The sequence below is a fragment of the Wolffia australiana genome, chromosome 2 (genome assembly GCF_029677425.1).
Source record: "Wolffia australiana isolate 7733 chromosome 2, ASM2967742v1".
NCBI classification, from domain to species: Eukaryota; Viridiplantae; Streptophyta; class Magnoliopsida; order Alismatales; family Araceae; genus Wolffia; species Wolffia australiana.
The window spans coordinates 7114603-7140946 of record NC_135836.1 but is presented as its reverse complement, the minus strand read 5'-3'; the positions used below and the strand labels follow the sequence as shown (position 1 = coordinate 7140946).

At 46.6% G+C, this 26344-nt stretch overlaps 1 protein-coding gene and 1 pseudogene across 6 annotated transcripts; both read left to right on the top strand.

The window, feature by feature from the left end:
- Positions 1 to 2: 2 nt before the first annotated feature.
- On the top strand, positions 3 to 26344 carry LOC144716663 (uncharacterized). Of its 5 annotated transcripts, XM_078591858.1 has the most exons (16): positions 3 to 138; positions 213 to 320; positions 6031 to 6097; positions 8794 to 8837; positions 8923 to 9012; positions 9196 to 9374; positions 9447 to 9555; positions 10005 to 10103; positions 10175 to 10318; positions 10420 to 10590; positions 16289 to 16504; positions 16621 to 16820; positions 17173 to 17269; positions 24354 to 24533; positions 25851 to 26033; positions 26142 to 26344. In XM_078591858.1, the coding sequence occupies exons 1-16, from the start codon at positions 121 to 123 to the stop codon at positions 26250 to 26252; spliced, it is 2016 nt and encodes a 671-aa protein (XP_078447984.1). In that variant the 5' UTR covers positions 3 to 120; the 3' UTR covers positions 26253 to 26344. The 5 variants fall into 5 exon arrangements, with proteins under 5 accessions (XP_078447984.1, XP_078447986.1, XP_078447985.1 ...); XM_078591860.1 differs by lacking the exons at positions 25851 to 26033; positions 26142 to 26344 and adding an exon at positions 25173 to 25801; XM_078591859.1 differs by lacking the exons at positions 3 to 138; positions 213 to 320 and adding an exon at positions 1174 to 5914.
- LOC144716662 (uncharacterized) lies at positions 17301 to 21319 on the top strand (annotated as a pseudogene). Its single transcript, XR_013584965.1, has 2 exons — positions 17301 to 18100; positions 18186 to 21319. The product of XR_013584965.1 is annotated as an uncharacterized LOC144716662 (transcript).

Below are 26344 nucleotides of genomic sequence, written 5' to 3'. Positions count from 1 at the left end.
TCAACAACGTTTTATTAGGTTTCTGTGATCTTTAACAGTGTGAAACTTTTGCTGTCTAAATTCTGGCAATATAACTTGCAGGTTCCTGTTCAGAAGGAAAAGTTCAAAGCTCTTTGCCACATGCTTGTAATCATGAAAGTAAGAAAATATTTTCCTCTTTAATTCCTCTCAAGATACCTTGCTTCCCGTTGACCTATCCTTTTCATGATCAGGTCACTGCAAATACCTTCGGCACCAAAATGCTTCAGTTGATTCAAAGTGTGCCTCATGTAATAAATCTTATTCAAGCTGACATTGAAGGAATTCTCGTAGGCGCAAAGGTTGAACATCTGTCATATCATTTTTCCTACTATAAAATTTAACGTGAAGGAGAGATCGATCGCATCCTGAAGAGGGTGCAGGAAGGAGTTTACATCGTCGACAGTATTCGGAGAAAGGTTTACGCCACGAATTATGCGAACCAGAAGGAAAAGATTGAGGCGGAGTTGAAGAAGGAGATCATGAAACTTCAGAGATACAGAGAACAGATCAAGTCATGGATCCAGTCCAGCGACCGAGGCGGCGACCAAAGCGGCAATTTCAGGCAACACGAATGCCGCGACAGCGATACGCGTCGGAGGAGCTGCGACGCCAGGTTCTACGCCAAGGGGTTGTACGACGAGGAACGATACGGTCGTGTCGGACGAGATGAACGAGTTGATGGGAAAAGACACGCCGCTGCTCAGCGCAGATGTGTCGAAAGGGGACCCCGATGCGTTCATCTGGGAGGAAATCGATCGTGGAAAACATACCATAAAGATTTTTATGGGGGGGTCGGTAGCCTCACATCCTGACGTGTTGGAGGGCATCGGGACGAATTTCAGGCCTTCAACCAAGCAGGCGGGAGATCTCCTCTGGACCAGCAAAGAAGATTACCCCGTGTCCTTGACAGGGCAAGATTCCGGCGGGATCATCCAGGCGGTAATTTCTGGTTGGAGGACCTCCGACAGGGCACCCGGGGACCACTGCGACAAAGTTCTTGGAGTTATGACTACCGATCATCACGGTTGCATCCAGACGGCGGGCTCCACCACGTCCATGGGGGAGGGTTCCACCGTGCCCAAGGTGAAAGGGCCCCACACACCTCCGCATGGAGGGAGGGGTGGGGGGAGGAATTGGGGGCCAGGGGGGAGCTAGGAGGGGATTGTCCCAAGTCTTAGCAGAGCCGGAACAGAACCTGATCCGAAGCGCAAGGGGGCAATATGAGTGCCGTCAATATGAGTGTCGTCAAGGGGGAAATCGCCAAGCGCAAGTGAGACATCCGGTCCGAAGCCCAGGTCAACAAACGGCCCAAGGAGAAGTAGACGGAGAAGACACATGTTCCAGCATCCTCCAAAAGTGCTTGGTGGGCGATGTGTTCGGGAACAATCCCAATGTCGAGAATGTTCACATCAGCTTATGGCAGAAATTCCCTCAGCTGGACCAGGCGGAGGTGTAAAGGATAGATACACATTCCTTGCTCCTTCAAGGGGCCTCACTTGCCGCATATGTCGTGGTATGCGGACGGAAGCGACAGGTCACTGATACCACGGAGGTGAGGTGGCGGCGAGTCCTCCCTTCTGATGGGGCTGAAGGAGTTAAAAAGATGGGGATACTAGTGGAGGTGCATGGGGTCCCATTGGTGCACCGTCGAGAGATGACGCTAGCAAACCTGGTCGCCTCTTTCGGCCAACTTAAAAACATCATCTCGACGAGGTTAGAATTTGGGGACCAAAATGTGGTGCTGCTAGAGGTCGAAGTGATAGAAGGGGAGGAGTTCCCTGAGTCAGTCGGGGCTCAGGGCTACACACAAGCATTCAAAGCCAGGATAAGGGCCAAGACCCCTCCAGCCACTCCAGGAGTTTTCGGAAGACCGGATGCCCATCAGGAGGCGGTTGAGAGGAAGGGTGATTCCCCCACGGGAGTACCGGAGGACGGAGCTTCCATGGAGGAAGACGTATAGGATGGGAGGAGTGCACATGGAGGGCACATCATCGGCCATCCTGCCGGCCTCGACCATGTAATGACCAAGAAGACCTCAAAGATCAAAACCCAAGGAGGAAAAGGGTGAGACAGATAACTAATGACGATCTCCGCCAGTTTAAGGGAGTGGTTTACCGGAGGGGGAAGTTGGCGCTTACGGAGGCAGATGGTAAGAAGACCTGGGTGGTGTCTGGGCGCAACAGTCAGATACGCCTAATCGCCGACGGACGATCCAAGAAGATGGCAGCTCGTCGAAAGCCACATGGATCCCCGCCAAGGGATCAGCGAAACAGTGGGGAAGAGGCTGTAGAGTCCTCTAGCCGCACAGAGGATGCTGCGACGGAGGAGGTCCATGGCGCACAGCCGACGATGGCTGAGTTGGCCGAGGAGGTTGGAATAACCCCGGAGAAGGTGCAAGGGGGGCAAGCATCGGATCATCAATGAAGTGTCTATAGTGGATATACACGGACTACGGGACGAAGGGAGGCGGGGAGTTGTGGGAAGCTATTTGCAACAATGGGGTGTGGATGTGGTGTGCCTACAAGAGAGGATGTTGGAGAGATGGGACACTAAGGTATGGAACTCGGTGGGAAGGGGTTCTCTGGAGGGTGTTGTGGCCGTTAATGCCATGGGCAGATCGGGGGGCTTACTAGTGGCATGGAACACGGTGACCTTTGCTAAGAAAGGGTCGTGGACAGGACAGTACGTGGCGGCCGTTAAAGTAAGGAGAAGAAGCGACGGATTTCAATGCATGGTGGAATCGGTATATGGTCCGGTCATTGCAGCCCGACGTCACAGATTATGGGAGGAATTGGACGTAGTCACCTCCCTCTTTTTAGGGATCCCCAATGCTGTTTAGCGGGGATTTTAACGTCACTCTGGAGTTGAGTGATAGACGGAATGGCTTGGGAGGGCAGGACCCAGGATCAGACGCGTTTTTGGCATTCAACTCGGGGGCGGGTCTGCAAGAAATGGGACCGATGAACTGTAACTACACATGGCGTAGTATGAGAGGTCCTACCATGCTCTCCCGCTTGGACCAATTCCTGTGTTCGGTTGACTATTGGAGGCACACCCATTAGCAGATGTACAAGCACTCCCCAGACCTTTATCTGATCATGCCCCAAATATATGGCAGGATAATGTTGGGCAAGCTAGGCCCACCTACTTCAAATTGGGCCGATCGTGGCTACATGAGAGGGGCTTCAAAGAGAAGGTGATAGCATGAGGCTGGCCACCAAGCTGGCGGGCATGCATCATTACCTCAACTGGGTGAAGAGACAAATTCGAGAGGGAAGACACCGAAGACAGGATGAAGCCTTATCGAGGGTTCAGCATTTGGACGCCATGGAAGATACGAGATGCCTGTTTGAAGATGAACTCAAGGAAGGGAAAACATGTCGAGAGGTGGTGGAGGAGGATTAGAAGCTCGAGATGGATTGGAGGCAAAGATCGCGGCAGATTTGGCTGAGGGAAGGAGATGTCAACACTTGGTTCTTCCATATGGCGGCGAATGGAAGGCGGAGGTCAAATCACATCTCCATAGTGAAAGTGGGGGATCAAGAGTTCGTGGGGGCACAAGCAATGGGAAAAGCACTAGCGGGTTATTTCCAAACGATAACTAAACGAGGACCCTGAAACCAGTGGCGATGGGAGGGTCGGGGGTTATCCCGGTTGTCACAAGCACAACAAGATGAGCTAGTGAGGACTTTTAGTGCGGAGGAGGTGAGGGCGGCGATTAAAGGATTGAATGGAGAGGGAGCTCCGGGCCTTGACGGCTTCCCTGTCTTTTTCTTCAGCGAATTCTGGGAAGCTGTCGGCCATGACGTGATGGATACCTTGGACGAACTCCAGAGGGGCAATTTTGGCCTGGAAAGACTTAATCGATCATACTTATTTCTGCTGCCCAAGTGCACGGGGTGGTGAATGTGGGGGATTTCAGACCCATTGCTTTGTCGAACTCCATCTACCTCATCATTGCCAATGTGATGGCTAACCGTGTGAGGGTGATAATCGGGGGTCTAATCGGTTCATTCCAATCGGCCTTCATCACGAGTAGGCAATTTCAGGAGAGCGCGGTTGTGGAAATTCCTCAATTGGAAATTCCTATGGTCCGTCATGAGAAAGAGGGGATTTCCTAAGGTGTGAGTGACCTGGGTACGACGGTGTGTTACATCCCACTCTTTCTCAGTCTTAGTCAATGGCCAGGTGGAAGGAGGGTGGATCCACCCACAGAGAGGAGTCAGGCAGGGTTGCCCTTTAGCACCACTGCTGTTTGTCCTTGCGGTAGACACATTGGCCAGTTGTACCCTTAAGGCGTGCGAGCGAGGCTTTTTACGAGGATTTCACACGGCGAGCTATCCGGGGAGCATCCCATTGCTCCAGTATGCAGATGACGCAACATTCTCTATGGAAGTTTCGGTAACAGAAGCTCACACTGTTTCGTCCATGCTGGAGTTGTTTGCGGATTTCTCGGGATTATGTCTCAACTGGGAAAAGTCAGCGTTCGTGGGGTTCGGCCTATCCTTGAAGGAGGAGACTCTATGCGCTCGCGCGCTAGGTTACACCCCGAGACTCTCTTTTGATGAGGTATTTGGAGCTCCCTCTCACGGGGAGACAGATCTTAGCTGCAGAATGGCAACCAGTGATCGATAAGGTGGAGCGGAGGTTGGAGGGATGGCAAAGCATGGTACTATCACGAGGGGGTCGCATGGTACTTTTGAGATCGGTGCTCTCCGCTATCCCTATTTTCTACCTTTCAATTTTTAAGGTGCAGGTAGGGGTGGCCAAATGACTCAAAGGATTAATGAGACAGTTTTTTAGGGGAGGGAATGGAGAAGGAGGTAGAGGGATACCCCTGGTAGCCTGGGATGTGGTCTGTAGATCCGTGAAACAGGGAGGGCTGGGTATTCTCCACTTGGAATCTATGAACCTGGCATTGCTTGCTAAATGGGTTGAATGGATGGTGTCATCGACGGAGGGGCTAGCCTTCAAGGTGTTAAGAGACTTATATGATTCGCCGTTGAATTGGGAGAGGGGTTGGGCACACAGGAGGGGGGAGTCCCCTTTTTGGAATAGTCTGTGTCAAACCATTCCTCACATCGGGGATTTATTTGACCCCAAGTCGGGGGACGGGGGAGGATTCCGATTTTGGACTGATAAATGGACAAAGCACGGCCGCCTGAAGATGCAGTTTCCAAGACTTTTTGCGCTGGCAAGGAACCCCAATGTCGCCGTCAGCGAATGTTGGGAAGGGGCTTGGGTCCCTAACCTTCCTGGGAATTTATTGGAGGATCGTTTCGTGGAATTGTTGGGGAGGCATGAGACCATCCTACCTCTCAGCCCCTCAAGAGTCTCCGGGGATGGGTGGGTATGGCGCGGGCCGCCTTTCTCAGTAAAGGACGCATACTTGAAAATCTGAGGGGAAGCGAGGGGCCACATCGCAACCGGTAATACATGCCATATCATAATGAAGCAAAAACTCCCCCTGAAGGTGAGACTTTTCGGTTGGTTGCTGAGGAGGAGAAGACTGGTCACACGGGTCTACCGCAGGCGATGGGCACCGACGGAGCCCGTCTCGTGTCCTCTGTGTGGGGGGGGGGCAATGAAGACTGCTCACACCTCTTTTTTGCATGTCCTATTGCCAGAGGAGTATGGGCATCACAACAGATCTCTGGGGTGAATATTTCCTCAGACACCGATTTTTGGGCATCACTCACGACTGGTAGATACCGGAGCAGAGCGGTATGGGGCAGAATACTAGCAACACTTTGGGCAATATGGATGCAACGAAATGACGTGGTGTTCAAGGGAAGGACGGCATTGGTTGAAAACGTCATCTCGGATGTTGCGGCTTTATTATCTTTTTGGGGGTCGAGGGGATAGAGCGAAGGCCTTAATGTGCCATATCTGTGTATGATGTGTACATATTCTTTGCATTTTTAATGGAATAGGTGGACCACCGGTTTACGGGAGGTCTGTCCTACTTTTCTTTCAAAAAAAAACAATTAACGTTCTTATGTAATGCAGCTACGTTTAGAAGCTACAAAGGGGGGGCAAAAGAATAAAATCAAGATAATGGACTTTCTTACTCTTGGTATTCTACTGGTCTCGGTCTTGATATTTTTCTCATTATTCATTTGCTCACAAATGATGAATTTGTCCATTTATTTATGCTTGATATGTCTTACAATTGGGAAATGCAGTGACACGGTAAGGTGCTATAAAATTGTAAAATTTACCTGTCTCACATTTCTGTGGACATTTATAATTTGAACTATGGTAGTAATGTCATAAGCAGGGATTCTCCAGGAAGAATGTAAGAAAAGGGAGGGAACCTCAAGGAAGAAGAAAAAGAAACTTGATACCTCAAGAACGACCTTTACAACACCCATTTGGGGTTCAAAGTTATTTATGTGTTATTGGGCCAAATAAACAGAAGGCCCAATATCAAGGTAACAGTTAGTCTAACGGCTGATGCATGAAACTGTGTGCCAATTGACCAAGCCCATTGAGGAGAACCCATTTAACAAGTAGCATGGCCTCTCTTTTTTTTCTTTTGAATTGTTTGTGAAGTATCATCCTGGATGAAGGAGCAAGATTAGGTTCCAGTGGTTGATGGGGGGATGAAGGGGAGATGAGAGAGTTTCTTTGGGAGCAAAGAGCAAACAGAAGAGGAATGTGTGGGAGATGGCGCCCATGGAGACAATCCAGTTGGAGGTTCAGGGGAGTGGTGGGAATCTGCAATGCCAAAGCGGTAAAGGGTCAAAAAGTGAGAGACAAGAGGGGCAAGCTCGAGATGAGAGGGGAGAAGGGTACTCATGGTGTCTGATTTCTTGCCTCTCTTAGGTGGAGAGAGAGCATTATATGCTCTGGAAGGGTCGGTCCTGGACCTGTCGGGCCCATTGGGCTTTCTTGAGATGCCGTTGTTCACACACTCGGCTGGGAATTGCATCATCCATAAGCCTGAAGTAATGTGATTTTTAGCTTTGATGTTCTATCCACTTTATAAATTCTAATTCTTCGTTTGAAAAGGTTTCAGTCAGCAAACTGAATTTGAATAGAAATCATGAGATGATGAAAATAATTTCTCTCCTCTTTCGATAGTGATATATGTGTACTAGAAACGAAGATATCCTTCTTGAAAACTGGTATAAACTCTAGTTTGTTCGTGTAAATTTGATATGACTCTTCCACGCACTTACGTGCGCGTGCCAGGCCCACTCATGCGGAGCCGTGCACGAGTGACTATTAGAAACAAGGGTTGACATTATAAATAAAATGAGGGGACCAACCATAGAAGACGACGGCTAACTGACTTTTCTTGGAGGGGAGCTCGCGGGCACCCCAACGCCCCTGTTTGTCTGGCTTAGGGAGACCCTCCCTTTTCCAGAGGATGACCGCCCGAACCGGTCCGTCATATTGCTGTCTTCTGCATAATATTCTTCATTCAAGAACTCTACTCCTGACTTCATTGGTTTGAGTTGTTATCATTTGGAGCAATATCTTGAATTCTTGGTTCAAGATTTGTTTGTTATCATCTTGTGTCCTTCAGGAGCGTATCAAAACTACCCTTAGAGTTTGTTCCTTTAAATTACCCAAACTTTTGATGTCCTCATCTCAGATTATGAACATACAGAATAATCTCGATCCACACGGTGGCTCGAGTATAAATTAAAGGCACATTGTGAAATGTGTTGGGATAATTCAAAATAAAAATCCCAATTGTCTCACCAGGCTTTCTCACAGGTGCCATCTTAAAGATTTGTCATAGTCATTGACAAGCGTTTTCTTCGACGGGGTAAAAAATAAAACTCGCCTATTTTGAATCCCTGCTGTTTTGTAAAATATGGTTTTACAGAGAGGTAATAGGCTTCAAGAGAGACTACGGTAAAATAAAGCTGTTAGGGATATGATTACAAAGGAAAAATTAAAGACAAGAATAAACAAAAACAAATGGGACCATTCTACGACCAATTGTTCTGGTTTCAAAGGTTTGGGCAATGCACGAGCCCTCAGTTTTTGAGTGTGTAGAGAGCCTGCAACACTGCGAATGTTTATGTAAAAATTAATCAAGTATGACGAGTAAATCCAGTCAACGGTGTTAGACGCTTTGTATGTAAAGTGTGTTTATTTTCAGACCTTTTGTCTCTTGATGCTGGTTATCGAGGAGAACTATAGCCGTGAGGATTTCTTGCTCTAATGGAGAAAATATTATTCTTTATGCATTCTCTTCCATTCTATCCTCCTATTGAAGTAGAGGGATATCCAAATAAGACTTTGTTTCAATTCTTGCTCAGTTTGACGGCTAGGTTATTTCTGTGATGTAAGTGCCTTCACTGCGGAAAAGTTTAATGTTTAATATTAGACTCACTATAACATTAAGATAGTCCATATGTTTCATATTAGACTCTTACACATTTCTTTGTTATAGGCTTATATTTTTAATTCTACTTACAGTTCAAGTTAACTCAGCTCAATAATGAATTGTTCCAGAGTTTCAGACTCCCACTTCATTCATTGGGAACATCATTTTAGTTATGTTGCTTAAACGATCGAATGATTTTGCTCAGAAATAAGATACATTTCTGGTTATCCAGATAGAAATCTGTCTCTATCTTGAGAGACCAGTAGTAAAGAAAAAAATATTCAAGATTTTGTCAGAAAATTATTTCATGGAATGTTGTGGCATAGTAACTAAATAAAAAATGTTCGAGATCGAATAACTATTTCTTTCTTTGAAATGTAACTAATCCTTGCATGTTTGGCAATCTTTTCTTTTTATTACTATAGGTGGGAAAGATGCAGACTCAAAACTAACTGATTCCCTTTCATTGGCAAGTTAATTATCTCTTTGTACACAATAGTTTCCTTTTTATTTTCTGTCATTTCCTAGAATTTACTCTTATTTTTAATTAACAGATCCAGCTATCAATACGTTTACTTCAAGGAAATGGGAACTTGAAGCGACAAAAATTATTATGTGTGGCGCTTGATGTTCTAGAAAGCATTGTAAGAGATTTTATTTTTGTATTTAATTTCCTTGTTTACGTTATTGCTTACCTCTCTTTTCTATCTCCAGGGCCATTTCTCTGCGTAATTTACTAAAGAAAAAAGTTTTTCAGATGACTTTTAAAAGAGTAAATACTTTTTATCCCTTGAATCTCTTAGATTATGACTGTCAATGGGTGACAGGGTTACGCAGAAGTGGACTTCATGAGGATTAGGAAGTCAATATCAAAACTCGCCTTGGTTGTTGATTTTCAAGCCATTGTTGAAGATGTCACGGATTGCAGCTTCCTTTACTGGAGAAAAGACATGCTCAGAGATTGGTTGAGCATGGTTTACATCGATGACAAAATTTCATGGCTGCAGTAAGAATAAGTTTTTCTCTATCATGTCATAGTTTATATTTTATCTCATAAAAATTCAAAATTTTCCTCCAGGAATCTTCTCGATGCTTTCTGTGACAGCTTGTGGCTTCTTGATGAAGGCAATGTTGGTCAGCATTCCCGAGAATCATTTGAGAAACAAATAAAGGATGATTTGACCAATGTAAGATTCATTCCTCTTTTGATTTGTCACCATAAAGGATGAATTATTACTACTTTTTATGATCGTGGGATTGGCATGATTCCTTCAAATGCAGGAAATTAATTCCAAGAATCATTGGAGAAACGAATTAGAGGGTGATTTATGTTATGTATGATTTATGTCCTTGTTAAATTTGTTACAAAATACCAGTAAACTCTGTCTAACAATGCTTCGGAATTATTTTTACTTTTATGATCGTGGATGAATTAATATTTCCTTCAAATACAGGAAAACTGATCTCAAGAATCATTTGAGAAACTAATGGCGGATGATTTGCCTAATTCATGATTCATTTCCTCATTTGGTTTGTTGAAAATTTGGCGAAATCCATCTAGCAATGCTTCAATTATTATTATTCCTACATCTTTTGATCATAGGATTAATATTATTATTCGTTCTTTCAAACACAGGAAATTATTTACCCTCTTTGTCGAGATATCGAGAATGACCTACGCCTGCATGTACATTCTGCTTATCTGAACGGTTCTGCCAATGTGAACCTGACGAAGGTAGATTTCATCACTGTCGTAATCGATTTGAGGCCAATTCTGTAAAAAAAATTTTCACAACTCATCTTTAGACGGGCGTGCGGAATCTGTCATGGTATCTGCAAATGAGACCTCTTTATCTCCCATTCAGTTGCATTGATATAAGAGCATTTGTTGTGTCCTACCTGAATTCCAACTTCTACTGCCATACTGCAATGGCTGCTAATGACTGGAAGGTACGTAGCTCAACTGGGAAAGATATATAGTTCATTTCTAAATGACAGTGAATTGGGACAAGTGAACTTACAAAGTTGGTTATTTTCCCAAAAAAATTCAGGTCTACTCAGAAATGAGGCAGGTTGCTGAACTTAAGTATGGGCTTTTATTGGACGATAACAATCTTCCTGGTCTTCTAAGAAACCCCTCTGGTCATGGCTTTGATTTTTTTGAAACCCTAAAACATTTGTCCACATTTTCGAGGAAATATTCCTATGACCTTATTAAGCAGGTAAGATGATGTGGAACACATAAAAATCTTAAGTTGTCACTGGAAAAGACGCTGTTGTTTCTTCCTTATTTAACCCTAAATATTATGTATTTGCATTTATGTCCCTTATATGATCGTTGAAACTTATCTCGGGTCCACCATCTGTTATGAAATGGATCGAAAATTGCCTTTTATGCATAGCATTCGTCTCAAGTAATCAAATGATTGGATTTTCTGGTTTCTCGGTGCCTCCTCTCTGTGCTTCAACGCTGACGTAGTGAGCTGACTGTGGATCTCGCTGTATCAGCAAAGTGTGCAATCCATGGGCTGTCCTCCCTGTTTGAGAGACTGTTTCTTTTCCCCTTTTCTTTTTGGTATGTGAGCAGGATGCCATGCATCGTTGTTCCAAAGCTGTGCACACATTTTTCCTCTTATTTTTGTTGTGATGTTATCATTCCCAGGGAAGAGCTGTGTTTTTCCTGGGGTTTTCAGAATTCCCATCCACATATACTGCAGGGAAAAGCCTAGACGGGGGTTTTGTGGCCATAGCTCTCTTTGACAGGGAGTGCTTGTTAATTTCCCTTTTGCGAGAAACGCTGATCTTGGGGTGCCTATTACCTGTTTGTCCATAGTCCCTGTCATTGGAAGTGCTAGTCCCTCTTGTGGGAAGTGCTGATATTTTCATTTGCTATCTGCTGATCATGCAGTGCCTATTACAGTCCTTTGACTGTAGTTCCTGCTGTGGGAAGTGGGGATCTTTTTGTATTTTATCTTCTGTTCATGCAATGCCTATTACTCCTTTGAAAGTAGTCTCTGTTGTCAGAAGTGGTGATTTTTTTGTCGCTATCTGCTGATCTTTTTCCAGAGCGGAAGCATATCCAAATACTTTTATATTCTAATACTGCTAATATATTTAAGTATTTGAATATACTTTTTCCCTGGAAACCATCTGTCATGAGTTGGATGTCTACCAGCCTGTCAAAAACACTGACTCTGAAGTTAGAGATTATTTGCTAAAAGATCACATTCACAAATTTATTTCTGGGCTTAACTCCCACTTACACACTTTATGCTTTATTAATCGACATAGAAAGGACTCCTATCTCTGAAGAAGCTGTCAGCTCGGCCATTCGTGAAGAGAGCTGCCTGCAGTCCCCAAATTTTTATCTCTCCCCAGAAACCTCTGCCTTAGTGATGAAGACAATTCACATGAAGAGTTCTGGTAGTCCCACCAACTCAGGGGATTCAGGAACCTCTTACTGGCGCAGATCGGAAGGGACATCTCTAGTGCGGTCACTGCAGAAAACATGGACTTGTTATAGACTTGTTGAAAATTTGATGTGAAGCCTCAATTTGGGCAGAACAGAGCTATTATTTATCACAAATGCCCTAAGGTTGGCTAATGGTGCTCTGACGGGCACCATTAGCCAAATTAGGGCTTGTTAATTGGGGAGGCTCATACCCTCTCCATTATCTCCCGTGCTGCATATACTTTGGGGGAAGGGGGGGTTCTGGGGGGGAGGGGGGGGGGGAGCTGTGGTAAGAGCTTAAAAGGATGAGACAGATGACGACAGCTTTCCTTGGACCTTCCAATGCATCCACCGGTACGCCGTCTAATGCTTATATGAGTTTGGCCCCTACGTCTATTCCTCCTGCACAGTAAAGGTGTAGTGATGATATGCGAATCTTATTAAACTCTGGTGTGACAGATCTCATGAAACAGGTTAATTTTTTATGAGACTCATACTCCTTTATCTGAAAAGCAAAATGGCCACACTGCCAAGGCCATCGTATACCCATCGCTGGGTTAAGGACTAATAAAATTCTCAGCGTTGGGTTTTTTGAAATGACCCTTAATGGCCTTACATCTTTCAACAACATTGATTTTACAAAGCAGATTTAGAAAATCTGGGTTACATGATTTGGTGATTACTAAAGGTGAGTGTATTCTTGTGAACCGGACTACTGGACAGAAGGGTAGGCTATGATATTTCTGCCAGTATGATTTGGTGAATTGACCAACCATATGATATTTCTGGGTTATAAACAAAGACATGGTGGCCAGACTTTTGTATAGGACATACATTGCAAGGCATTTCTATTTTTTTTGTCTATGTGGAAAACATGATCATTACAGGCTATCATCATAGGGAAATAGAGAAATTGAATGAAATATTTTCAGAGGACATTGATGACAAGAGACTTTCCCATACCAGGCTGCTGTTATGCTAACGCTGGCCCAGTATGGAATCCAAGCCCTCTATCAGCCCAATTAGGCCCAAACCGATGGTCCTCCTTCCTTATATGTATACGGGGACCGGAAGACTACGAAGGCAGACAAGAATTCTCATCGGGAGTTTCCCTTCTCTCTTCTGACTTTCCTTATTCCTCCCTCTTGCCCATCCTTATTCCCTTCTTGACCTTCACCGTTGCAGTCTTCCAGCAGAATAATGACTTCCTCGAGTGGGAGTGTGGAGCTGCTCCGAAGACGTTTATCGGCCCTTCCATAGCTGGATCTCTCTCTCCCTCACTCTCTCATCCTTTTCCTACACCTCGTCCTACATCTCCTTCTACTCATCCTTGTGAAGAGACTCCTGAAAATACGTTAGATTGTGGTTGCATTTTGAATCAAGAAGTGTTGCAAGAAAATTCAAGAACGATTGGTTCAAGCCTCACAGATGCGTTCAAGAACGTGTCATACTTCTGGGGAATATGTGTAGCATATTCAGAAAGAGAAGTAGTGTTATCTCACCTCAAATATACACTGCCGATAAAGTTACACCGACACCAGTTCATCCTGATCAAGGCTGACTTGGAAAAGGACAATCCACCCACAGATAAGGTCAGATACAAAAGATACAAACTGTTTTACCTATCCCACACCAGACCCCATGTGGTGAACGTTATTGGTCAAGTTATCCATTTTATGCAGAACGTTATTGTACATGAAGAGGCAGTTCTTCACATACTCAGATAATTGAAGGGGAACCCAGGATTTTTAGGATCAAGTTTAGTAAAAATTATCATATTGAACTTGAAATTTATGCCTATGCTGATTATGTCGAATATTGTAGATCGGCAGTCTACCACTGCACGTTGCTCTTACTTGGGACGGAACTGATACGTTCTTTTCAAGAACGTACCAGAGGCGTGGCCCCAAGAGGCAGCACCAAGGCAGGTCGCACATGCGACCTACTATAAATAGAGAAGGTCATGCGGTGCGGTGCGAATTTTCGCACCGAGTGTGCGAATTTTCGCACGCACAAAAGGGCCTGTGCGATGTGCAGTGCGGCTTCATGCGGAAATTCACAGCGCACGTATTCGCACGCCGTTGAAGAGGGGGGGGGGCACGGTCGTTGGCGGCGACTAGGAAGGTGAGGCCGCCGACGATGGTTGCGGGCTGCCAGGGGCGGTGGAAAAGGGGGTGGAGCCGGGCGCGGGCGGCGGCTGGGGTCTTGGCGGTCGTCAGCGAGAGAGGGCGTCGGGGCGGGCGGGAAGGGCCAGCGGGCGCGGGCGGGAGGGGTAGGGGCGCAGGCGGTCGGGGAGGGGTGCGGGCAGCGCCAAGGGGGAGAGGAAAGCGGAGTGGAAGGTGCTGCAGGCGGAAGTGGGGGTGTGTGGGTGGATGGGGGAGGAGGGCAGGAGTGGAAGGGGGTGCTGCAGGCGGAAGGGGGGGTGTGCGGGTGGACGGGGGAGGAGGGCGGGACGGGCAGGGGCAGCCGCAGGCAGAGGAGGGCTGGAGAGAGGGGATGGCGGGCGGCGGCGAGGGGGTGGGGGGAGCGGCGGGGAAGGGGGGGGGGGGGTGGCGGCGTGGCAGGGAAGGGGGTAGGAGCCGGCGACGCGGCAGGGAAGGGGGGATGGGGCGCGGCGGGGAAGGGGGGGGCGGGTGGCCGGGAGAGGAAAGCGGGAGTGGAAGGGGGGAGGGGGCGGCGGCGCGGTGGAGAGGCCCGGAGGGGGCCGCGGGCAGCACAGTGGGGGGGGGGGGAGTTGTGCGCACCGCACCGACCCTTGAGCGATGTGCGGTGCGGTGTGCGAAATTCGCACCGTACCGCACAAACACACGAATCGGAATCGCTCGCACATTTTGGACCTTCCCTAACTATAAGTAAGCCTGGTCCCTGGAAAGAAAGGCAGTTACCATTTTGTGCAATTAGGCTGCGTGAGCTGAGGCTGGGGGGGGAGATTAAATGCAGATGCAGAATTCAGAGAAATGGCTCATGGAATATGTGATGCAATATGGCTCAAATCCATCTTGGAAGATGATATACGCCCGATAATAGTCGTCCAATAATAGTTGCACAGATATACTAAAGAGAAATTGGGGCTTTAGACGATCCAAAATGATAAAGAGAAGTATCTCATCCGTAAGCAAACAATGCCAATACGACGAACTGAAGTTCCCGAACAGAAGAAATAATAAGATATCCGAAGCTTAGTCAGAAGCTAGCTCGAATGAAGAAGTAGAGAAGAGAGGTAGAGATATGGGGAGTGAGAGACGGCTGGATCGGGCGTCTCGGCAATGCTCAAGCTGGAGGATCTCCAATACTCGATGATACCAGTTCTTCCGTACCACGTCGATCCTCCTACGCCTGCTTTATAGTAAACCCTACCGGCTTGTTAGGTTGACGCCATTCGTGCGTCATCCGTCGCGCCTGCGTCGTCCCCGTCATGAGTTGTCTTTTGGTACACGGCTCCTCTTCGTCCTATGATATGTCCTCATAGGGACTCTATCAGAAGATGATAAGCTCCTCGTCTGCTCACACGATATTCAATAGAATCCCAAATTTGCAACAAGTATTCTCCATGAACAATAGGGAAGGAAACTGAAGTTCGAGAGAAAGGAAAGATAGGATATGGCATGTCTAGGGAGTGAGACGCCCAAGAGAGAGGGAGCGGAAGCCTCCTTGCCGATACGTCCGCCTGGAGCTCCTGGGAAAGGCAAGGAAGGGGAAGGGTTAGGGAGGCGAGAGAGAGAAAAGGGAGTGTAGGGAAGGGAGAGGCTTACTAGGGTTATTCTCCTTTCTCTTCTTCCTCGGGCCCCCCTTCCCTTATGACTCACGGGGCTCCGTGAGTCATAACCCTTCTTGGGTTTGGGCCTGTTCGGCCCCCCTTTCGTGGGCCGAAAAGACAGGGGGTCATCTGGGCCCCTGCTGACGTTGGTATTTCTGGATCGGGGTCTTAACAGAAGACCTTAAAATTCTATTTAAAACTCCCATCCAACTGCTTTGTGATTGAAAATCAGTCAACACAACAGGACCAATCACATGAAGGTAGATTGGCACTTAATCAAGGACGAGCGAGAGAGGTCTAATCAGCACATCCTACATAAATCTAAAGATCAATGTGCTTATATACTAACAAAAGGTTTCCATAGCCCTACACTTCGGTCTCATCTGTGAGCAGGGAATGAAGAATAATAGATTCTCGAGCTTGGGGGGGCAGTGTCAGCAGAACAGGCTGTTTTTTTTCTATTTTTATCATAAATCTTGTGTATTTGTTTTTATGTCCTCCCAACATTTGAAGATTGGCATTTGACTCTCGGATCCACCATCCTCCGGGTAGTGGATCCAAAACAACCATGTTTAAGAGTAGGTCTTCATCTTGGGCATTAATTATTTTCGAGCACTAATTATTTTCCGTCTTCCTTCATAAGCATTGTCTCTCTCTAATCTGGGTTTTTGGAATTTGTGAATATTCTATCTCTCACTTTGTCCTTTTTTAGTGTTTCATCAAGAAAGTGGCCATAGGTCCACAAAACAAATCAGCTGTTATTGGTGTTGATCATGTTGTATCGGCCATATCCGCTTATGGAAGTACGACAATCCTTTCTATTTCCGAGGACATTGTACAATTTTTGGTGCAAAAGCTGCGAGAGGTTTCTGATCATCTAGAAGATGACATCTTGAAGTCACTTTTATTGAAGGAAAAGCTGTGGAAGGTTAAATATCTCATACTAGATTAGCAATTATTCATTAATGGAATAGAAATTTAATTTCAACCATTATGATGCCACTTTCTATGGTTTTAAAAGCTGTTATCTATTGTTTCCTTCAGGGGGAGAAACAAATGTGTGGTAAGTATCCTTTTGTGCGTGCCGAGCAACTAAGCGCAACCATGGAAAAGATTTCATCAAACGATGGAAGCACCAACATTATAAGCCAGTTATACTCAATGATAATGGATATCGGAAATGGGCTAGGATTGGCAAGGCTTCTTTACACTGGAGAAACCCGCCATGCCTACGAAACATCTGGGTGAGAAAGTTCATTTGATAAAAAGTTGGATACACTTAGAAGTCCATGATTTCTCTGCAGTTGTTTTCTTCCTTTGTTGATTATCATATTCTATTCAAGCCTTTCATTTATTATTTTGAGTTGCCTAATCGCTTTCCTTGATCTCATACCCGGAATGTAAGAGTAATGTATTAATACTAACTATCATGATTGATTTTCTCAATATTTTCCTAATAACTGTAGTTGTTTGATATTCTCTATTTCATTTAATATTTAGTACTCACTTAACTCCTTTTGATCTGGATGTATTCTTACCGTTTTTCTTTTATTTTAAAATTATTCTCTGAGTTATTCTTTAATTTTTTTCCTGCAGGGCCTCATTCATGCCTGTAGATGGCAAAATGAATGACAGGAATGCTACTTTTAATGATTTCAGCCCTATAAACTGGATCTTATCCTCCATATCAAGGGTAAAGCTGCTTTAGTTATACCTTCTGTTATTCATGTATTGCTTGGGACTCTAGTCTAGGGTTCAGTTTCTCAGGACAATGGCCAATCATCATCATCATCATCATCCCATTACTGTCATGGTCATACAAATGAATCATCTCTTCATCGTCTAGGCATAGTTGTGTGCCAAAATGGATGACAAAATTTGGGAGTGATGATGTCTAGTGTTTGCCATTTTTTCCGAACTTTGGTAATACTGGACCAAACTGATTTCGTCGGTTGGTCATTAAAAGTTTAACCAAAAGGTTGGTATCAATGTGGTTACAAACCGCTAACCAGAATGGAAACTGAACTGCTGTGCAGAGAGGGGAAAGTACAATAGATTTATTGCACCTGCCGGTTTTGTAACCTGGTAATGTCCCAGTGGTAGGTAAGGCCCTATGACCTGCTGGCCCACTCCATGTCTTTAAAATATAAATATCAAACATAAATATAAACATGAAAAACTTTTCTACCCTGAGATTCTGCAACTGCACTGGTTGCTCATTGTCGGTGCCTTCCATAGTGTTGCCACCACCTACAACCAAAATTTTGATATGTTTAAGGCCACTTGAACCAACCTTATTCTGGTTTTTTTTTTCTCATGAAGCTTTGATATGGACAGGTCATGCCAAAACTTTCTTTCATTGTGTATTGTATTGTTAGGACCCCATTACGGGTCTACCAGAGGAAACGACGTGGGCCACAAGAGGGCCCACGACCTTCAACGGAGCCCATCAGGGCAGAGATTGCGGAGGCGCACTCGATGGAAAAAGGGGGAAGCGACGGGGAAGAGGGCAGTCAGCAGAGTGGTGCGCTCTTCTCTTTCCCCCTCCCCTTGAACCTTTCCGGAACCCTAACCTACCTCTCTCTCTCTCTCCTGCCTTTCTCCTCCAGGCAATGGAACGCTCGAAGGGTTAACTGCGCGGCGCGACTCCACCTGAAACGCCGGCACCCTCTTGTCCCTCCTTTCCCCTCTCCAAATCTCTCCCTGTGTTTCACTCCCCGATATTTTGACAAGACGGAAGGACACATTAGTTTGGGGTTTCATTCTGAAGTATCTTTTTACATTAGCGGGAGCGAGGACTCTACCAATTTGGTATCAGAGCGCCAGCGACGACCCTGCTAACTATTTGGCCATGACGAAGGGACTTACGGTAGCAAGGATGGAAGAAGTGGAGGAACAGGTCCAGAATTTGACTGTTTCCATCCGCGACACCACCAATGCCATTGAGGCGTTATCGACGCAGATGGCCGAATCTAGAAGGGCGACCGACGACGCTCTGGCAAGCATCTGTGCCATGCTCACCGGAAAGCGGGCAGCGGACAACGGGGATGCAAGCACAGGTCCAAGGTCCCCGGTGGAAGGATCTGTCCCAGTTGATGCAGCCCTGTTGGTCCAATCAGCGCCCAGTGATCCTGCTGTGATCGGGGCGACCAGTGGGTGCCTCGTACCTTCTCCGGCCAACCCGCGTAGCGGAACCACACCTGGGGGGGGATCGGAGCCACTATGGGCGTCTCGTCCTACCCGATGGGACAAAGCGACCGCATTCCCCCGCTGGCGCCGTTACCCCCCCATCCTCGTCTTCGCTCACTGGCGCTGGTTCAAGGAGGTTGAGAAGAATGTCCAATGGGACCAGCACGGAGAGAGCCGGACCCCGACCCACTGGTGGGGGATCGCCAACCAGGAGACTGGAACTCTGAGGGGCTCCGAATGGCAAATCGACACCCTTTCTTCCCGGAGAATGGTCGGGGTAGGGGACCTCGAGGCCGGGTCAACCCTGGGGGAGAGGACTGGGGTGACCCTCGGGGACGGCCACCTCGCGTCTTGCCGCACTACGGAGGGACGTGGGAGGCCCAAGGGGGAGCTGAGGAGGAGGCACATGGCGACGAACCCCCAATTGAGTGGGAGGCGGAGGGGCGGGGTCACCAGTTCCGCCACGACCACAAAGACCGTCAGCGCCTTTACCGCAAAGGGGACATCCCCTTTTTTTGATGGGGAGAACCCGGAAGGGTGGCTAAGGCAGGTGGAGCAGTACTTTCGCCATCACCAGACTCGTCCGCACGAAAGGCTACAGCTAGTGTCGATGCACCTGGAAGGTAAGGCACTCGATTGGTTTTGTTATCGCGATGACCAGTTTGGATTTCGCAATTGGGCCGACTTTCGCCACCGCCTTGCCAAGCATTTCGGTTACTCATCAGACGAGGCTTACCATCGCCTGTTCAAACTTCAGCAAACAGGGTCAGTGGACAAGCTCATTGCTGAATTTGAGCAACTCGCCGGCTATGCACATGATGTACCCCAACATATCCTTGCAAAAGCCTTTGTGTCGGCCCTACTCCCAGAGATCCGCTCCGAGGTCCAACGTGCCAAATCACAGAACTTGGATGAATTGCAGGATTTGGCCCTAGAAGCGGAACAACAATTGGCTGCAGTAATGAAGAGCATCCACAAGAAGCTGCCAATGGTCCCGAAGAGCGGAGGCCGGGAACGACCCCCATTGTCCACCCAGGGGAACCGCCCCTTTTCCACCGCGACAACAGGGGGGCACACGGAAAGAATTCGCAAGTCATATGTGGGACTTCCGGAAGAGGAATGGAAGAGTCGCAATGAGAAGGGTCTCTGTTTCCATTGTGATGATAAATTTACGCCGGGACACCGCTGTAAGCGAGAGCTGAGGCTTTACTTAGTCCAAGGAGAGGAGGATTTCCACCCTTCCTCGGATGAGGATGAGACGCCCCAGGGCCAAGCACCCGAGGAGCTGGCAGTAATGGCGAAGGCGGGGCTAAATGCTTTATTGGGAGTAGCCTCTCAGGGCACCTTGAGAGTGAAGGGGACAATCCAAAAGCGGCAGGTGGCGATTTTGATTGACAGTGGGGCGACCCACAACTTCATTTGCAGGCAATTGCTGCGGGACCTGGGCGCTCCATTGACGGACGTCCCTCCATATGACATTATCTTGGGGGACGCACATCGACTACAAGGGCATCAGATGTGCAAGGGTCTGCAGATCTTAGTGCAAGACCTGACTGTCGTTCAAGACTTCTTACCGTTGGAAAGAAACGGGGTCGAGGTCATTTTGGGTATTCAATGGTTGCGGACACTAGGATGGATGGACGCAAATTTTGATTTATTGATGCTGCGTTTTAGTGCTGATGGCATACTCCACACGCTGTGTGGGGATCATGCAGAATCATCTGAACTGGCAGCTAGCAAGAGAAGTCGTCGGCGGGGGGCACAGCCTGCAGGATTCCATCTAACAGCCCGTGTTTCTTTTGCTCTTTTGCAGGACAGCATAGATTCTATTGAGGGTGCAATAAGAAACGCCTTTCCTGGCGTGTTTCGAGAGATGATGGGGCTGCCACCGGCACGTGAAGTGGCTCATCGCATCGTATTACAGCCAGGGGTGGCTCCAGTCAATGTCCGGCCTTACTGATATTCCCACGCTCAGAAAAATGAGTTGGAGCAAGTCACCCAAGAGCAGCTCGCTCAGGGGATAATCCGCCATTCTTCCAGCTCTTATTCGAGCCCCGCGCTGCTGGTTCCGAAGGAGGGTCAGTGGCGTTGCTGCCTGGATTATCGGGCCCTGAACAAATTCACCATTCCTGATAAATTTACAATTCCAGTGGTAGAAGAGCTGTTGGAGGAACTACATGGTATGTCTGTTTTCTCCAAATTGGACTTAAAATCAGGCTATCATCAGATACGCATGCATGAGGAGGACATCCCCAAGACAGCCTTCCGCACGCACCATGGGCATTTTGAGTTCCTCGTGATGCCCTTTGGCCTCACTAATGCACCGGCCACTTTCCAAGCCCTCATGAACCGGATACTCCAGCCCTTCCTGCGCAGGTTTGTACTGGTTTTTTTTTATGACATTTTGGTGTACAACAAGGAAATCGCGTCGCACCAGCACCACCTCCACACCGTCTTTAGGGTCCTATCGGACCACCAACTCCATGTGAACGCCAAGAAATGTCACTTTGCCCAAGGCCAGCTGGAGTATTTGGGTCACGTGGTATCTGCTTAAGGGGTCGCTACTGACCCCAACAAGGTGGCGGCCATTTTGGAGTGGCCAATTCCTCGGAATGTGCGCCAGTTACGGGGCTTTTTGGGCTTAACGGGCTATTATCGGCGGTTTGTGGCTAATTATGCCTCGTTGGCATGGCCTCTTTCTCAATTGCTAAAGAGAGACTCCTTCAAGTGGGATGCGGAAGTCAACATGCCTTCGTCACCCTTCAAGGAGCACTCTCGGCAGCGCCGGTTTTGACCTTGCCGGACTTCTCCCAGCACTTCTGCATTGAAACTGATGCTTCCGGGCTAGGCGTGGGTGCAGTCCTCATGCAGCAAGGACGCCCGATTGCCTACTTCAGCAAGGCCTTTCCCATCACCGTCCGAGCACGCTCCACCTATGAGAGAGAACTCATGGCCATTGTGTGGCCAGTCCAGAAGTGGCGGCATTATCTTTTATTTCGGCGTTTTATAATCCGCACAGATCAGTACAGCTTGAAGTACTTATTTGAAAAACGAGAAGTACCGGGTCCATTTCATAAGTGGGTTCTAAAGTTGATGGGATTTTTGTTTGATATATGTTACAAGGAAGGCCGATTGAACAAAGTGGCGGACGAGTTGTCCCGATCCCCCGCCATGGAAGAAGCTACCTTGTGTTCCATTTCAGCACCGATTTGGCAGGATGTTGACATTATTCGCAGTGAAATAGAGAGCGACACGGCTCTCCAGAAACTCATGGCAGATATCAAGGACGGGAGTACTACCATTGAAGACTACACTATCAGAGAAGGATTATTATTATTCAAGGGACGTATTTTTTTATCCTCTTCCTCGACACTCATCCCTGCACTTTTGGAGGCATTCCATTCTCAGGCGGACGGGGGAGATGGAGGATTCCCGCGCACCTATCAACGAATAAAGCAGCAATTCTACTGGCGGGGCATGAAGCGACATATCAAAGAACTGTTTAACCAGTGCCACACGTGTCTCCAGAACAAATCATCTCACCTGGCGCCGGCGGGCTTGCTGCAACCGCTATCCATTCCCAATCAAGTTTGGGAGGATCTTTCCATGGATTTCATAGAGGGCCAACCTCGCTCGGGGGGATTCAATTGCATCATGGTAGTATTGGATCGGTTGAGTAAGTATAGTCACTACACCCCGGTTCGGCATCCCTTTACAGCAAAAGACATTGCCGTATTATTTATTTGCGAGGTGGTCCGCCTGCATGGCATACCTCGCTCATTGGTGTCTGACCGAGGGCAAGTTTTTATCAGCACATTTTGGAAAGGGCTACACCGCCACCAAGGGACTCAACTCCGCATGAGCTCCGCGTATCATCCAGAGACGGATGGCCAGACTAAAGTGGTCAACCGCGGCCTCGAGACATACTTCGTTGCTTCGCGGTGAGCAACCGAGGGAATGGCACAAGTGGTTACCCTGGGCTGAGTATAGTTACAATACAGCTTATCATTCGTCTCTCAAGACGTCTCCGTTCCAACTGGTTTATGGCCGAGAACCCCCCACCCTTGTCCGTTATGGTTCCCCAACATCACCAGTAGCAGATGGGGATAAATTATTAGCCAATCGTGATCAAATGCTGGATCTACTGAAGGCAAACCTCCTCCGCGCTCAGAACCGAATGAAGCTCGCTGCGGATAGACATCGGCGGGATGTGACCTACGAGGTGGAGGACTGGGTATACCTCAAATTGAGACCCTACCGCATGCGTTCCTTGGCTTGCAGGCCGAATGAGAAGCTCAGGCCGAAGTATTTTGGGCCTTACCGCATCTTGCAGCGGGTGGGACCGATGGCTTACAAACTGGACTTACCAGCCCATACCACCATTCATCCGGTGTTTCATGTCTCTCAACACCGCTAGGCGGTGGGGCCAGAAATCACACCACAACAAGTCCCCCCCACACTTTCCGAAGACTTGGAATGGCAGCTCACCCCGGAACGGGTGATTCGTTTCAAACACTCAGTAACAGGGACCCAGGTACTTATCAAGTGGCATCACCTTCCAGACTTTGAGTCGACATGGGAGGACGCAATCACGATCGAGGACTGTTTCCCGGATTTCCAACTTGCAGACAAGCTGGCTCTGCAAGGGGGGAGTATTGTTAGGACCCCATTACGGGTCTACCAGAGGAAACGACGTGGGCCACAAGAGGGCCCACGACCTTCAACGGAGCCCATCAGGGCAGAGATTGCGGAGGCGCACTCGATGGAAAAAGGGGGAAGCGACGGGGAAGAGGGCAGTCAGCAGAGTGGTGCGCTCTTCTCTTTCCCCCTCCCCTTGAACCTTTCCGGAACCCTAACCTACCTCTCTCTCTCTCTCCTGCCTTTCTCCTCCAGGCAATGGAACGCTCGAAGGGTTAACTGCGCGGCGCGACTCCACCTGAAACGCCGGCACCCTCTTGTCCCTCCTTTCCCCTCTCCAAATCTCTCCCTGTGTTTCACTCCCCGATATTTTGACAAGACGGAAGGACACATTAGTTTGGGGTTTCATTCTGAAGTATCTTTTTACATTAGCGGGAGCGAGGAATCTACTATGTATCCACGACAGAAAGGGTATCTTTAACTACCAAAGTTGACTGTTCAAGTCTTTTAATTAATCTTTTGTCCTAAGCTTGGAGTTTGATTTTTCAAATTTGAACTTGATTTTTTCCAATTCTAGTGATGGAACTTGTAGGTTTTACCAAACCAAAAATGATCTTGGGCAGAACAGATACTGTACGAGATCTAAATCTTCCACAAAACCCATACCGAGATCTAAAGCGTCATTCCCTAATGATGACGATGGTGAACTATCATAGTGATCACCTGGTTATCGTCATGGTCATACATCTTCATCATCTTTCATCATCTCATCATAAAAAGCAGGTGACAAAATCTGGGGATGATGATGATGAATTTCTCATTTCCTGACAAGCCTAGAGTCTAGTTTCTGTCTTCATCATCTCTGTCATTACTGTTTATGGAACCACAATACTGCACTATTAAGCAGCATGAGAACAATAAATTCCAATCATGTTCTCTTTTGGGTGAAGGAGCTGGAGAAGGGTGAGGCCCTCCATCTTGAGGATTTTTGCTTCTTAGTCCCCGCTCTCACTGTTTACCTGATGGAGATGAGGCCAGTTCAAAAGGACAAGTCATTAAGGGAGCGCGAGTCAGGAAACCACCATCTTCCAAACGATGGGTTTTCAATGGGCTTCTGCCTCATCCTCAAGGTATTAACATTTTTATCTTATGATGTTTGATTTTTCATCTCATTTATGTTTTCTTCTTGGTTTTATCGTATCATGTGGTATTCCTGTGGGGTTTTAAAAATTGAAAGCAGATTAGACAGGTTGATAAATTTCCTAGGAAAGCTAAACCAACTTGGTTTAATAATGGGAATAAAGTATAAATGTCTTGTATACGGTAACATAAGTTTAAGGTCATAACTTTACTGTTTTTTTCATATGAATATAGAAATTATAAACCTAATGGATTAATATGCTATTTCTATAGCCGATAGAGAACTGGATTAGATTATGAATTAAGTTATATTTTTTAATAAAGAGAGAACTTCAATCGTTTGTCCTCATAATGCAAGTGGGGTACCTTTGAAAAATTTCCACTAGAAAGCCTTCAAATTCATTGCAATGGAAATCTCTAACACCTTTTCTATTTGTCTCATCTCAAATCTGTTTGCCTGTAGGCTAATAAGGTGTCTTGTGATATAACATCGTTCTGTAAAAAATCATTTATCCTCTCTTTTTGATCCTTTCAAACCTCATTTATTGAATTACAGTATAACTTGAATTTTATGCTATACATGACATGTAAACCTTCACTGTACCATTATCAAGTGTTGAATTTCATAGGGAAGAAGACATGGTGCAGAAGCGATAAAAACAAGGAAGAGAGGGCAGAGCAAGGGGGCTAGAGGAACTCTCTTGCTTCTGGGTTCGGGTAGATGGAGAGACGGTGAAAAGAACCAACTCAATTAAGCTAGAGGGTTCCTCTTACGGTCCTCAGTATTATATGGAATGTAGGCACAAATGAGATATATTCTTTCCTTTTTTGAGTATCAGCAGGATTTCACATCAAGAACACTAATCAGTTAATGAGTTGGCACGCAATAGAAGAGTACAGAGCAAAAGAGATAAGAGGTAACAATAGTAGTGGAGGATCTTGCTGGGTCGTCTTCTTCCCCCCTCCAGAATTGAAAGGATCTCTCTTCTAATCGGAACCACAACTCTGACTCCTTCAAAATGAACCTCCTCCATATTAGCCCGTCATTGATTTTATTTGTAGCCCTTGTCTTTCCCACCTCTTTCACGCAATTGAATTCCCATGTGTTTGATTTATCGAACACGTCAAGTTTCCTTTTCTTATCTTAGTACCATTTAAAGTCCTAGGAAGGATCTTATATTTTTTTATGGAAAGGAAGGATATTATATTATTTCCCCCAAAATAGGGATGTGAATCCTAAAAATGGATATTACATGAATACCCCAGCTTCTAACAGAAAGATCCGTGTTTTCGAATAAAAATTTCAGGTCGCAGGTGGAGAGAGGCTATTTGAAGAGCTCAACTGGTTTGCCTCTGCCAGTAAGCACTTGTTAGAAGCGTTGAGATCCCTTGATCAGAGAACAGAGCAGGACTCTAAGGGCACCAAAGTTCTCGGCTTGAAGCTCTGGACTAATCAAGCTCCTCCACCTGTCTCTTCTGAATCTCAAAAGGTTGATATACTCCTTACCCCCCCTTCTCTTTGAAACTCCCTTCCTTTAATTTTTCATTTATTTAACTTATCTTTGTTTTACCCTTATAATTCCTGGCACTTTTTGTAGGCAAAAGAAAGACTTAAGCGGCATCAAAAGGAAATGATGCTCATCGAGTACGGTTTTAATATTTCAGAAGCCATCATTGACTCTTTTGATCATGATATTCAACAACTGTAGTATCTGAAAATAGTATTGTGGTGTAAATCCCATGATAGTTATGTAATAACAGCCATTTTTATTCAGAAGGCCACTCTCAGAAGTGGATATGA

Bases quoted from the DNA above. Each gene is read 5' to 3' on its own strand.
- LOC144716663 (XM_078591858.1), top strand. The intron at 6,098-8,793 runs GTATTCTACTGG...TTATTACTATAG, and splicing joins AATGGACTTTCTTACTCTTG to GTGGGAAAGATGCAGACTCA. The intron at 9,013-9,195 runs GTAAGAGATTTT...AATGGGTGACAG, and splicing joins TTGATGTTCTAGAAAGCATT to GGTTACGCAGAAGTGGACTT.